The 13457-nt window shown below is 30.7% G+C and overlaps 1 protein-coding gene across 1 annotated transcript in view; it reads left to right on the forward strand.

The window, feature by feature from the left end:
• Positions 1-13457, forward strand: part of LOC106460271 (major facilitator superfamily domain-containing protein 1-like) — a 25114-nt gene that overhangs the window by 5640 nt on the left and 6017 nt on the right. Inside the window, 10 exon segments of the mRNA XM_022386948.1 lie at positions 370-437; positions 2199-2307; positions 3373-3469; positions 5448-5546; positions 6048-6159; positions 6888-6944; positions 8055-8211; positions 8703-8800; positions 11272-11347; positions 12331-12418. Coding sequence (XP_022242656.1) covers positions 370-437; positions 2199-2307; positions 3373-3469; positions 5448-5546; positions 6048-6159; positions 6888-6944; positions 8055-8211; positions 8703-8800; positions 11272-11347; positions 12331-12418 — 961 coding nt within the window.

The following is a 13457-nucleotide window of genomic DNA, read 5'->3' on the forward strand; positions in this document are numbered from 1 at the left end:
TCGACCGCCACAAACGATACCGTCATTACATTATGTGTGATGTGGCAAATGAAATGTTTGATCTGTATGGTAGTTTTAATAGATTATCATTTACTTAATTCTGTATGGTGGTTTTAATAAATTATCATTAACTTAATTCTGTATGGTAGTTTTAATAGATTATCATTTACTTAATTATGTATGGTGGTTTTAATAGATTATCATTAACTTAATTCTGTATGGTAGTTTTAATAGATTATCATTTACTTAATTATGTATGGTGGTTTTAATAAATTATTGTTAACTTAATTCTGTATGGTAGTTTTAACAAATTATTTGTATAGATACTGATCTGGAAATATTACAGACAATTTATGCTTTTTCTTGCAGTTTATATTTGCACTTGGAGCTTTGGTGAATAAATTTTGGGTGATGGAAGCTGGCCGATTTGTATTTGGGTAAGATTCGTGTTCAATTTTTTTAAATTAAGTAATACATACTAAGTTTCAGAAAAACTTGATAAATTTGTGTTTAATATGTCAAGTTGCACATTAAAATGAACTCTTACTGAACACTGAAGGTTTTTATCAGTTTATGTTTTTATAAATATACATCTAACAAAAATATTTGTTGGGGGAAATGATTACTCTGTGAAGGAAAGTCTTTCAGATCTGGAACACACCATTTTCAAAGATTGGCAAGTAATACTTCTTTATGGAAATATTTTCCTAACAACAGAAAGATGAGACCAGAGAATGTGGTACAGGTAGCACAAATTTAAGTTTAATAGATAATTTTTTTTGCAGATATTAGGATGAGATGACAAGCTTAAGTTATAGATAATACAGGCTAGTCTCCAGTTAAGGCAACTTTATTTTTCTAGTAGAATGACTAATTTATTAAATGCATTGACTGGAAGTAATGGAGGCTGGGATTTTATAATAAATTAAAAAGGGAATAGTTAATTTCCTGAAAAATAAAGGCTGGGTTTAAGTTTTCCTTTAAGGGTGAGTATGCAGGAACAGCTTTGAAGAACGAAGTGTTCTCTTGTTATGCTTTTCTTTTGGATTCTGAAGAGTAATTAACAACTTGTAATTATTACATATTGTGTTAGAGTCACTTTGAATTACATCAGTATTGAAATAAAACTTTGAATGTGTTAACTATCACCAATATTAACTGCCTTAATTTTAAAAGTAAATATAAGTTTTATCAAGTCTTGTGGAAAGGTCGAGTTTGGTCTGGTGGTTAGCAAGCAGGGCTGTGAATCAGAAAGTCCAAGGAACTAACCACTGAATACATTCCACACTTTCATCTGTGTTTGTCATTTGGTTGTTGTACATCGAAAGAATATTTGGACCACTGAATACATTCCACACTTTCATCTGTGGTTGTCATTTGGTTGTTGTACATCCAAAGAATATTTTGACCACTGAATACATTCCACACCTTCATCTGTGGTTGTCATTTGGTTGTTGTACATCCAAAGAATATTTTGACCACTGAATACATTCCACACTTTCATCTGTGGTTGTCATTTGGTTGTTGTACATTCAAAGAATATTTTGACCACTGAATACATTCCACACTTTCATCTGTGGTTGTCATTTGGTTGTTGTACATCCAAAGAATATTTTGACCACTGAATACATTCCACACTTTCATCTGTGATTGTCAGTTGGTTGTTGTACATCCAAAGAATATTTTCACCACTGAATACATTCCACACCTTCATCTGTGGTTGTCATTTGGTTGTTGTACATTAAAAGAATATTCTGACCACTGAATACATTCCACACTTTCATCTGTGGTTGTCATTTGGTTGTTTTACATCCAAAGAATATTTTGACCACTTCACTAAAGATCTGTTTCAACCAGTCCAGATTTTATAATTAGTGATTGTGAAAAGTAATTTTTAACGTGAGGTTAATAAAAGTAGTTTAAATAATAGTAGAATGAATTACAAAATTAAATGTTTATTAGAAAACAAAAGAGCATAGGTTGTAATGTCTCTGTGAACATGAAGGGAGATTAAAAGGAAATTTTTGTAATCTTGCATAATTTTGAACACAGGTTGTAGAAAAAGTAAAAATTTGTTTCAGTTTATCCGGCTTTTTTCCTTTTATTATTGCTTTAGTAGAATAAGTTTTAGTAATGTGATTAGAATAAAAATATTTATTCTAATAGTTTGTATTTGAACTTTTTAAAATTTTTACTAGCATTGGAGGAGAATCTCTAGCTGTAGCACAAAACACGTATGCGGTCAGCTGGTTTAAAGGAAAAGAGCTGAACATGGTTTTTGGACTTCAACTGAGTTTTGCCCGGGTTGTATGTATACATAGCTTTTATTCATTTTAATATTTGTGTAGGTGTTCTAAACACTTCATGCAAGTGTTCTGAACAGTTCATGATGTTTTTTGTGGAGTCGTAGTTGAAAAAACTCAAGATTGTTTACATATACTTCATGATGTATGTTATTCAGCACACAGGTAAATAATATTTTATAATTTCTACATTCATTGCTCTCTTATAATGTTGATTTAGTTTTTCATGTTGATGTGCATGTTCTTTTGGAATTAACTGTAGGTATCATATTAAATGCATATTAGAGCCTTGTCCTTGGACCACTAGGTGTCTATAAGCATTCTAAATTAGGACCACAGTGGTAAATGTTGAATTTCCATATAATAGTTTAAAACAAAATGTTGATTCCACTGTAGGATAAGCTTCCCCAGATAGCTCTATACAAGTATCGAGTCTGTGAGGTTCTAGCTAGTCTGGGTGAGGATCTATGTTGAAGGAAAGGTTGAAAACTACTTTGTTAAAGAGACATGCTTGCGATACAGAAACACTTAGTTTTAATATATGAGCCATGTTATTCTTGAATTTGATGTTAACACTGATCGAAAATAGAAAAAATAGCTTACTAATTTTTGTTTCAGCACCACTTCGTGATGTACAGTTACTATCTATCTAGTAGTTGTATCTTGTATAAAAAACTAGGCCTAACTATATATATCTTCATTAGAACACAGAAACACTTAGTTTTAATATATGAACCATGTTATTCTTGAATTTGATGTTAACTATGATCGAAAATAGAAAAAATAGCTTACTAATCTTTGTTTCAGCACCACTTCATGATGTACAGTTACTATCTATCTAGTAGTTGTTTCTTGTATATAAAAAAAAAAAAAACTAGGCCTAACTATATATATCTGCATTGCCTAAGTCATGATTTAAAAATTGTAAACCATAATTTCTTTTTCCTGTTTTCACTTTACTTAATTCTGTGTTTAATATGATAACTACAGAAGGAGAAAGTAAATTGTATCTTATTTTCTTCTAATTTGCATATTTTTTGAATAAGTACAAATTTTGTCCCACTTACAGGGTAGTACAGTAAACTTTAATGTCATGCAGCCAGTTTACAAGTGGATAGACAAGTCTTATGAAGGGTATGAGTGTTTAGGAATTGTTCTGTTTGTTGGTGAGTTAGAAAATCATTCAAAATTTCTTTTAGCAATTAAACTGTTTACTAATATTAAAATAATAAGGATATCAAAAGAAACTGGCATTTGAAATGTTCTAATCCTACAGACTACAAGGGCTAAATCTCTGTATTTTGAACTTTTTTGAGGCACTAGTTTATTCTTGGATTTTGACTGGAGCAGTGGAAGACCAATATAAATTATATTATTAACCCTATGTGCATGTCAAAGTGCACGTGTCATGACTGTTACAGTTACATTCAAGATTTAAACAACTTTATTATCAATGTATGTCAATAAACTTTGCATCACAACATAGTTTATAATTCAAATTTGAAATAATAAATTTTTATTTCATTTTAAAAAAAGGAAATATATAAATAAATTCTCAATCTTCCGTTCTATTTGTCACATGATGACTCTGTGCTTTGAACTCTCCATTATAGGTTGTTTTTTTTTATATGGGTTTTCAGAATGTCCACCAATTAGATTACACCAACTATAGATATTGACAGACTAGAATTTAAAATAAGAATCTCCTACATTCTTTATTTTCTAAGATATCAATAAATTTGATACACCCATCACGGGAAAATACTTGTTTACTCCTGCTTACTTGTCAGTGGTATATGTTTATAAGTGACTGAAAGACCATTTTGTGAACTGTATGATTATGACATCTTTACGCTAATTTATTTTGATAAAAGACATCATCCCCCAAGCGGATTTTGAGTGAAGACTGAAGTCGATGCTCCAGTAAGTGATGAAATTGTTAAACCTTTTTAAGGTCACCTAGAAAGCCAGATAAATTATACTAGTTTGGGGGGGTATTCTGTTTTATTTTGAATTATTGTTTGTGCTTTAAAATGCATATTTGAGAGCTTCATGAATTATATGTTGAACCTCTAACCTAGTGTTGATAAATGCATGAGGGAAGTACGTAGTTAGATGCCATACAGTATGTAACCTGAAATTTTGCTTCAAGTTTTACCAAAAAAAAGCTTTTGATATTCAATAAGGAGCTTCTAGGAGTTATATAAATGAAATATGAAAACTGTAAGATAAAGTAGTTTAATTCTAATCATGTTGCACTTAGACAAGTGAGGGTCTGAATCAGACTGACTAAAGTAAACCATACACAAATCATTACTGAATATACTTCATTAAAAATTCTGATTTTTTGTCACAACATACTTGTAATATTTGCTAAAAGTTTACCTCATGCACATAGGGTTAAAATTGTAAGAAATTTTACTTGAACTAATATACAAATCTGTCACTCTGGAAATTGTAGGTGACTTGTTTTATAATTGTAATTTTTTTCATTAATAATTAGAAAAAAATACTCTTAGCTTGAAGTTTTTTTTTGTTTAAACTTGTATGTTGCCTCGAATTTAATGGTTATTGATTTTGATTAGTCTTCATAATTTTTCAGATCTTACCAATGTTTTCATGAACTTTTGCTGCAAAATATTTTCTAAAGTTTTTGATTAATTTTCATTGATTGATATTCTTTTACATGTATCTTCAGCTTCATTTTGTTTAATTTTCTTAAATTGATATTCTTGTACATGTATCTTCAGCTTCGTTTGGTTTAATTTCCATAAATCGATATTCTTTTACATGTATCTTCAGCTTCGTTTGTTTAATTTCCATAAATTGATATTCTTTTACATGTATCTTCAGCTTCGTTTGGTTTAATTTCATAAATTGATATTCTTTTACATGTATCTTCAGCTTCGTTTTGTTTAATTTCCATAAATCGATATTCTTGTACGTGTATCTTCAGCTTCGTCTTGTTTAATTCCCATAAATCAGTATTCTTTTACACGTATCTTCAACTTTGTTTTGTTTAATTTCCATAAATTGATATTCTTTTATATGTATCTTCACCTCCGTTTTGTTTAATTTTCATAAATCGATATTCTTTTATGTGTATCTGCAACTTCATTTTGATCCTACTTTTTTGTTTTTCAGCATCAGTCAGTTGTTTGCTGTCCTTGGTATGTGCCTTTGTCCTTGGTTTTTTGGATTGGCGTGCAGAAAAAATTTTGAAAAAAGCATCTATAGGAACAGGTAGGTTTCCAAAGTTTTTAAAGAAATAATTATGTCAAATAGTTTTAATAAGTTTTATTAAAGAATCAAAAAATGTGACCTAACTTATGATATTATAGCTCTTCTCTAAATATTCATCTTTTAAATGTGGAGCCACTGATTACATACAGATTTATGTGTAGTAGTTTAAGATTTGTATATATTTAAAAGTAATTGAAGAGGATTAACATCACTGTAGCAACCACCCAGCTAAGAATCTCATGATGTTGACATGCTTTAGGACTACACAAAGCAGAAATTGTATTGAAGTTAATGTGTACCTTAAACAGTACTAAGGAACTAAGAATAGGTGATTCCTTATTTTACCACTTTATATATTTGTATGATTAATGCTGTGTATTGTTAACAGCCAATACGTAAATCATCCCGTTTAATATTTTTGAATTTTATCATTCCTGCATTGAGATAACAAATTTTCTTTCTCTAACATAGCCTTAATGTTCATGTTCTCTTTTTTAATAGGCGAAACAATCAGACTAACTGATGTGAAGGATTTTCCGTTGAGCTTTTGGTTATTAACTGTGATTTGCATTGCCTATTATGTGGCAATATTTCCATTCATTGGACTTGGAGCGTGAGTTTTTTTTCATCAAATTATTTTCTTCGCTTATGTATTACAGTTTCTTATATACTATAGTAATGCTCTAAACCTGTTAGTAAGTAGGACAAAACTTTGTTACTTAAACCCTGTCTTGTCTACTCTGGCTAACACTATTGCACAAGCTGGATCACCGAATTATCAGAGATATTTGAAATTCGAGATTGAGCTATGTAAAATCTGATAAAATAAAAAAAATCATGTACTTTATTGTATGTATGTATGTATGTTCATAAAATCTAAGTTTATCTTTAATAATTAAACTGACATACTTTTTTATTATTCATTTAACTACACATACATACATTGTTCTCCGGGGCTTTTGAAAATCCACAAAGCATCTTCCAGAGCACCATGTATATACACCAGACTTGACAGCACTCAAAAATCCACAAAACATCTCTCAGAGCAACATGTATATACATTGTTTTCCAAATTGGAATGTCCCCAAAATATCCCTGAGGACAACATGTATATGCAGTATTCTCCACGGTACTTGTAAATTATGCATTATCTTCCAGATAAGTGGCCAAGATTGTACAGTAAATTCTATTGGAAATGGGCAAGGTTTTGTACTTTGAAAAAAGTTTTAGTTATTAAGATCTCATTATAACTTGAAATCACTGTTTTCCTATGTTGTATATATGATTTTCAGATGGCAGGTCTCATTGTGTGTTTATTGAGGTTTTTATTTAATTTTTCAGTGTGTTTTTTGAAAAAAAATTTGGGTTCACGTCAACTGGAGCCAATGCTGTAGACAGGTAAAAACACAAGTTGATCTTTTATCGTTTGAAATTACTCCCAGTATAGATCTCTATTTGTTCATTTTTAATGAATGTGAATGCACTGTTGTTTTTACTTTTTCTTATTCTTGATTTAGTACAAAATCTACAAAAATATTTTTTTGCAATTTTTCAGCTCAACATCTTCAGATCTTTAGCTAAATGTTATTACCATCTAACTATTCAGGAAAGTATTCTTTTATGGAAATGCCAGGTTTTCCAGTTCACTTAGTGTTGATGACTAAATCCAGTGCTCGAAATGTGCAATGGTCTGTCCCAAATTTGTGCACTACCAAGTGTCATATAATTTTTTTTTTCTTTTTTTATCTAGCTGTAAAAATTTTGAATTTGAAACCTGTATATCAAATACAGTAGTGTTTTCAGTTTTACATTAATAACAGAGTTTATTTTTGTTAATTATTGACATTAGCATGTTAGTACTTGGTCCACTTTACGATGATGATTAAAAAAAAACTGTAGGATATAAGGAACTTTAAAAACAACAACTAATTTGTTAACAATTGGGCAATAATACATTTTCTTGCTAGTCATCATAAGATTTTGCTTATTATTCAAAAGAAGTTCCTCACTTGGTTGAGTGCTTATAATCCTAAATTTCAGGGATTGATCCAGTGAACACTATATAGATAGTCCTATGTGTAGCTTTGCATTGAAGCTTAATATAAAGAAACATCTTACACCATAGGGAATTACACGAGGTCTAAATTAATTTTTCTTTACTTCTGTGTGAGAAAATCCTCTTCAGATAATTATCACACAGTTTTACTCTCCTAACCCTAAAATTACTGACACATTTATATACCTTACACTATGAGTGAGATCCACAAACAGAGGATCTAAACTGTTATTGGTCGGTTTAATTGTAATATTGATGTTATTTTTGCTGAAATGTTTGTATGTTATTAACGACCAACAATTTAGAACAATACATTTAAAAAGTCATTGAAGTTCATGCGTAAACTGTCAGTAATTCTAGGGCTAAGGTAGTGAAAGAATAAACATTTGAGGGCTTAAGAATTGATGTCAGCATGAATTATCACTAAATAACAGTAATATTTTTATATTTAGCATCGTATATGTTATCTCTGCCATCGCCTCTCCACTGTTTGGTATATTAGTAGACAGAACAGGTCGTAACTTGATGTGGGTGTTTATTTCTGTTTTGGTCACCCTTGGGGCACATATGCTGCTGGCTTTTTCCTTTTTGAACCCATGGATTGCCATGGTGAGTTATTATAACAGCTTAGAAATAAATATATGAGTATTGAATTAATGAAAAATATATTCTTAAAATGAAATAAATAACCTGTTACATTTATGTGCATGTATTGAGAAGTAAATAAGGGTTTTAGCTAATAATTAATCCTGAAGTGCCTTAAAGACCAAAAATTCAAAGATTTTGCATTATTATTATTATGATGCTCCTTTGTTTTTGTATATATTTAAGGCTGTATTTTCCCCCATTATGATGCTCCTTTGTTTTTGTATATATTTAAGGCTGTATTTTCCCCCATTATGATGCTCCTTTGTTTTTGTATATATTTAAGGCTGTATTTTCCCCCATTATGATGCTCCTTTGTTTTTGTATATATTTAAGGCTGTATTTTCCCCCATTATGATGCTCCTTTGTTTTTGTATATATTTAAGGCTGTATTTTCCCCCCGATCTTGTGTGTTAAAAATGACTTACACACTTTTTCTTGAACTTTTCATCTAGGTTGTTATGGGTAACTCGTATTCATTATTGGCTTGTGCCTTATGGCCAATGGTGGCATTAGTGGTGCCAGAACATCAGTTAGGGACAGCTTATGGCCTGTAAGTGAAAACCTATGTACAGTTTGTCTTTTTTGGTCAGTTGTAATTTTTTTAATAAAACTTGATATGTGTGATATGATTTTATCTAGTCTGTTAGCTTCATGTTTATCATAGTGAGAATAAAGATAAAAATATTTAATAATGGGTCTAGCATCTGTACCATATGATATATGGGCAACTTGCAACAAGCAGCATACATAACTAAAGTTTCCCGATGGGACAGCAGTAAGTCATCGGATTTACAACACTAAAATCTGAGGTTTGATTTCTTTTGGTGGACACAATAGATAGTCTGATGTGGCTTTGCTATAAGAAAATACATGCACACACACATAACAAAACTATGCCATTTTATTTTCCTACCTGCCTGACATTAAAATGTGTCTTAATGAGATGCATCAGTATACATAACTGGACTTTATCATACCCACAGAAACTACTAATACATCTGGATACTGGAGTATCTAAGTTTCGGTAATTCTGTTAAAGTCTGATCCTATGCTGCTGACACTGGTGAATTTGTGTGCGTGTTGACTTTTTTTTAACCCTTTCGCAACAGGAGCCCCTTTAAGTGCTTTATGATCAATGTATGTGAATGAAATTAATATAATAATGTATGTTATGGTTCAATGTTTTATTTTATTCAAGTTTTAAGTTTTTTATTTTAAACAAACCTTTAAAAAAACTACTTTAAACTTCATATGTATTGTCGTGTGACCAATGAGCTATAAAAATTCTATATTTTGGCACTCTGTATCAGTAATACAGAGGTAGTTGAGTAAAGGTACATCGAGACATTACGTTGTTTACATAACCTTTTGACTCGCTCATTTCCAAGTACTCTGAATTAATACAGTTAAAACAAGTAATAAAGTTTTCAACCCCTGACACCCACTTTCAACAGATTTGTTTGAGCTTTATAGCCTACATGTAGATGCAACATACACATGTGTATAATCTTTAGAAAGAGCTCATTTTACACAAATAATCTAACAGAACTTATTTTGAAATTGGTGTGCAGTTGTCACCATGGATTACATGTAACTGACTGTAGTATTGCTGGCTGCTTGATTGACTGTAGCACTTGTGGTTGTTTCTTACCTAAATATTTTATAGTTTGAGATAGTTTAAATTGTATTTAGGTCTTACTATTATGTTTTAGTTATGGTTTAAAATACATAATTGAAACATTTAAACATTTTTTAAATGTACAACATATTTTGCGTCCATTCTCAAAGCTTACAATATTACGCACTAAACAAAAATTTTGCCAAAGAAACTGTAATTTGCCTCGAGGGCACCGTTGACTTGTGTCGAGATGAATAGTAAGTGGTAAAGGACAAGAAATGAAAATAAAACATTACAGATTAACTATGTGAAATGACCTGAAATTACTAATTTAACAAAAAGAAAATCTTTAAAGATATTCTACAAAAAAATGAAAAGGTATATATTTTTTCTGTTTCCTGATTTTAATTATTTCATTGCATTTTATGTTGATGATAATAGCTAGAGTTAGTTATATGGTAGAGAAAATGGAAAATAAAATATAAACATCTACCTTAAAAACTTTTGATATCCTTTTAGGAGGTTCTAAAGATTATGCAAATGAAATATGAAAACTATAAGATGACGAAAAGAATTTTTATACTTAAAATGAAAATCTTGCACTCGATTTGTTAATAGTTTGAATACAAGTAACATTTTTTTTTAAATGCTTAATTATAATGTCATTCTTAGTGTACAAGATATTTACGATCTTTAGCAAAATCTTATCAGTATTTGAGAGAATACATTAAGAAATCTCGGAGTTACCGCATGTATTGTTGTGCAAGTGAAATTTACGACTTGATTTCTGCAAGTTGTACGAGCTCGCTGCTAAAAGGTTAAAGATCAGAATTTGAACTCTTTTTTTATCCTGCAATGACCAAGTCTTTATTTAGTGACTTTCAACCTGATCCATCTTATATTTTGTATAATCATTTTTCTGTACCAGTCTTTCATGTTGAAACGAGCTTGGTGTGTATTATACTTGTGATGGTTCCAGGGACTTCATTACGTAAAAGAAAAAAAAACTTGTAGTGAATCCACCCCTGCATAGTCACTGTTATGAGGTCATTCAGAACATATGTACAAATCTACTGTTGCTTTTTGTTAATCTTCCTTCCCTATAAACAGGCCAAGTAGCTATAAAACCCAGTTTTAAAACAGGATGATGTTATTTGTCTTTGTTGGTATTGCGATCTCCAAGAATTTCTTTCTTTCCACCATCACGTTCTCAGTTTAAGCTGATTATGTTCCTTAGTAAGTAAGGAAAAAAACTTAAACATTTTATTAAGGATGTCATCTACTAGAAATAAAAAATAATAAAATAGGTAGTTTTTTGTTTAACGTAAGGAGCAAATAATGAATGAGTTACTTTCTTCTCATCAGTTTTAATCCTTTTTATGTGATGAGTTTCTCTTTTATAGCATGCAGTCTGTCCAAAATCTTGGTCTAGGCGTTATTGCCATGGCATCTGGAATAATCGTTGATGTGAAAGGGTACCACAACCAAGCCAAGTAGAAAGTCTCCAGGAACACAGATAAGCTAGTATTAAATGCCAAAGGTATAATGTAGGTGTTACTGAACCCTAAGCTTGTCTAAGACACACTAAACACTGTATTAGGTTTGTAATCTTCAGAAAATGCTCTGACCGTTTTTATTAAAGAGTAATCAGTCTGTTACGTATTGAATGTTTTGCATATTTCAAATAAGTAAATGTCTGACAACTATTTCGATTTAGGAGAAACCATTCCAAACGTTAACATACATTTCGAAATTTCAGTTTTCTGTTGAAAAATTCCAACTGTGTGCTGACGAATACAGAACTCAGAATTTTGGTATAGTTGAGTATTACTTTTTTTCTGACCTTTAAAATCATTTCTTTTTCATCAATTAAATTATACCACAAAATCCAACAAATGTATATTTTTATAATTTTTCCAGAGAGGCACAACATTGTAATGAGAGCACTCACCTCGCAGTCTCCGGGATTGAAACTCATTGTCAAACAGGCTTGCCCTTTCAGTTATGTGGGTATTATAATGTCATGATCAGTTCCACTATTTGTTAATAAAGAGTAGCCCAACTGCTTTCCCCCAAGTCTATCACTTCAAAGCTAGGAATGACTAGTGCATCTAGTCATCAAATAGCTTTGTGTAAAATTCAACTAACAAACAAACAAACCAGGTAGAAACATTTCTGGACCACCACAGCATGACTTCACCACTCGCGCTTATGTTTTTAACATGAGTGATTCTGATTTTACTTAGAAAGTTTGCATTATTGCTGCTAAGTACCCAAGATTTTTTTTCTTTCTTTGTCTAAGGAAAACTACAATATGAGACTTGGTGATTGGAGTAAAAAATGTTTTCTTAGTTTTTGCTTGTAATAGTATTTTTTTAAAAACTTAGCTTGAAAAAAAATATTAATTATACATTTTTAGAAACATGAATTTCTTTTCTGAAATTCTGTGTTTGTAAGATTTGATTTGTTTATAAATGTTTATATTTCTTTTTTTCCTCACAGTGGCATTAATAGCTACAATTGTACTCGTCATTATTAACAACAGAACAAGTGAGTATCAGTATATCACTTTTTTATAACTGTAATTACTATAAAAAAATCAGGTTTTGTAACAAGTGTAATGTGAAATGCAGAAGTTTGGATGATAAGGTCAAGGTTACTGGATCTCTCTGCTGACCTGTCATGGAGACTGTTGCCAAAATTTCCCCATGGTGTAAAAATTAGTAAATGTGTTGAATATAATTGTATACTATCCAGTTTTACTGATACAGAATACAGTGTAGTAAATGTGCTAAATAGAATGATGTACACTCCAGTTTTACAAGTAAAGAACAAGAACAGGGTGATGTACTATTCAGAAAAGACTGTTTTACAAGTACAGAACAAGAAAAGACTGATTTACTATTCAGTTTTACTGGTACAGAACAAGAAAAGATTGTTTTACAAGTACAGAACAAGAAAAGACTGATTTACTATTCAGTTTTACAAGTTCAGAACAAGAAAAGACTGTTTTACAAGTACAGAACAAGAAAAGACTGATTTACTATTCAGTTTTACTGGTACAGAACAAGAAAAGACTGTTTTACTGGTACAGAACAAGAAAAGACTGATTTACTATTCAGTTTTACTGGTACAGAACAAGAAAAGACTGTTTTACAAGTTCAGAACAAGAAAAGACTGATTTACTATTCAGTTTTACTGGTACAGAACAAGAAAAGACTGTTTTACAAGTTCAGAACAAGAAAAGACTGTTTTACAAGTACAGAACAAGAAAAGACTGTTTTGCTGGTACAAAACAAGAAAAGACTGATTTACTATTCAGTTTTACTGGTACAGAACAAGAAAAGACTGTTTTACAAGTACAGAACAAGAAAAGACTGATTTACTATTCAGTTTTACTGGTACAGAACAAGAAAAGACTGTTTTACAAGTACAGAACAAGAAAAGACTGTTTTACTGGTACAGAACAAAAAAAGACTGATTTACTATTCAGTTTTACTGGTACAGAACAAGAAAAGACTATTTTACTGGTACAGAACAAGAAAAGACTGATTTACTATTCAGTTTTACTGGTACAGAACAAGAAAAG

This window comes from Limulus polyphemus, unplaced genomic scaffold (genome assembly GCF_000517525.1).
Source record: "Limulus polyphemus unplaced genomic scaffold, Limulus_polyphemus-2.1.2 Scaffold738, whole genome shotgun sequence".
Classification (NCBI taxonomy): Eukaryota; Metazoa; Arthropoda; class Merostomata; order Xiphosura; family Limulidae; genus Limulus; species Limulus polyphemus.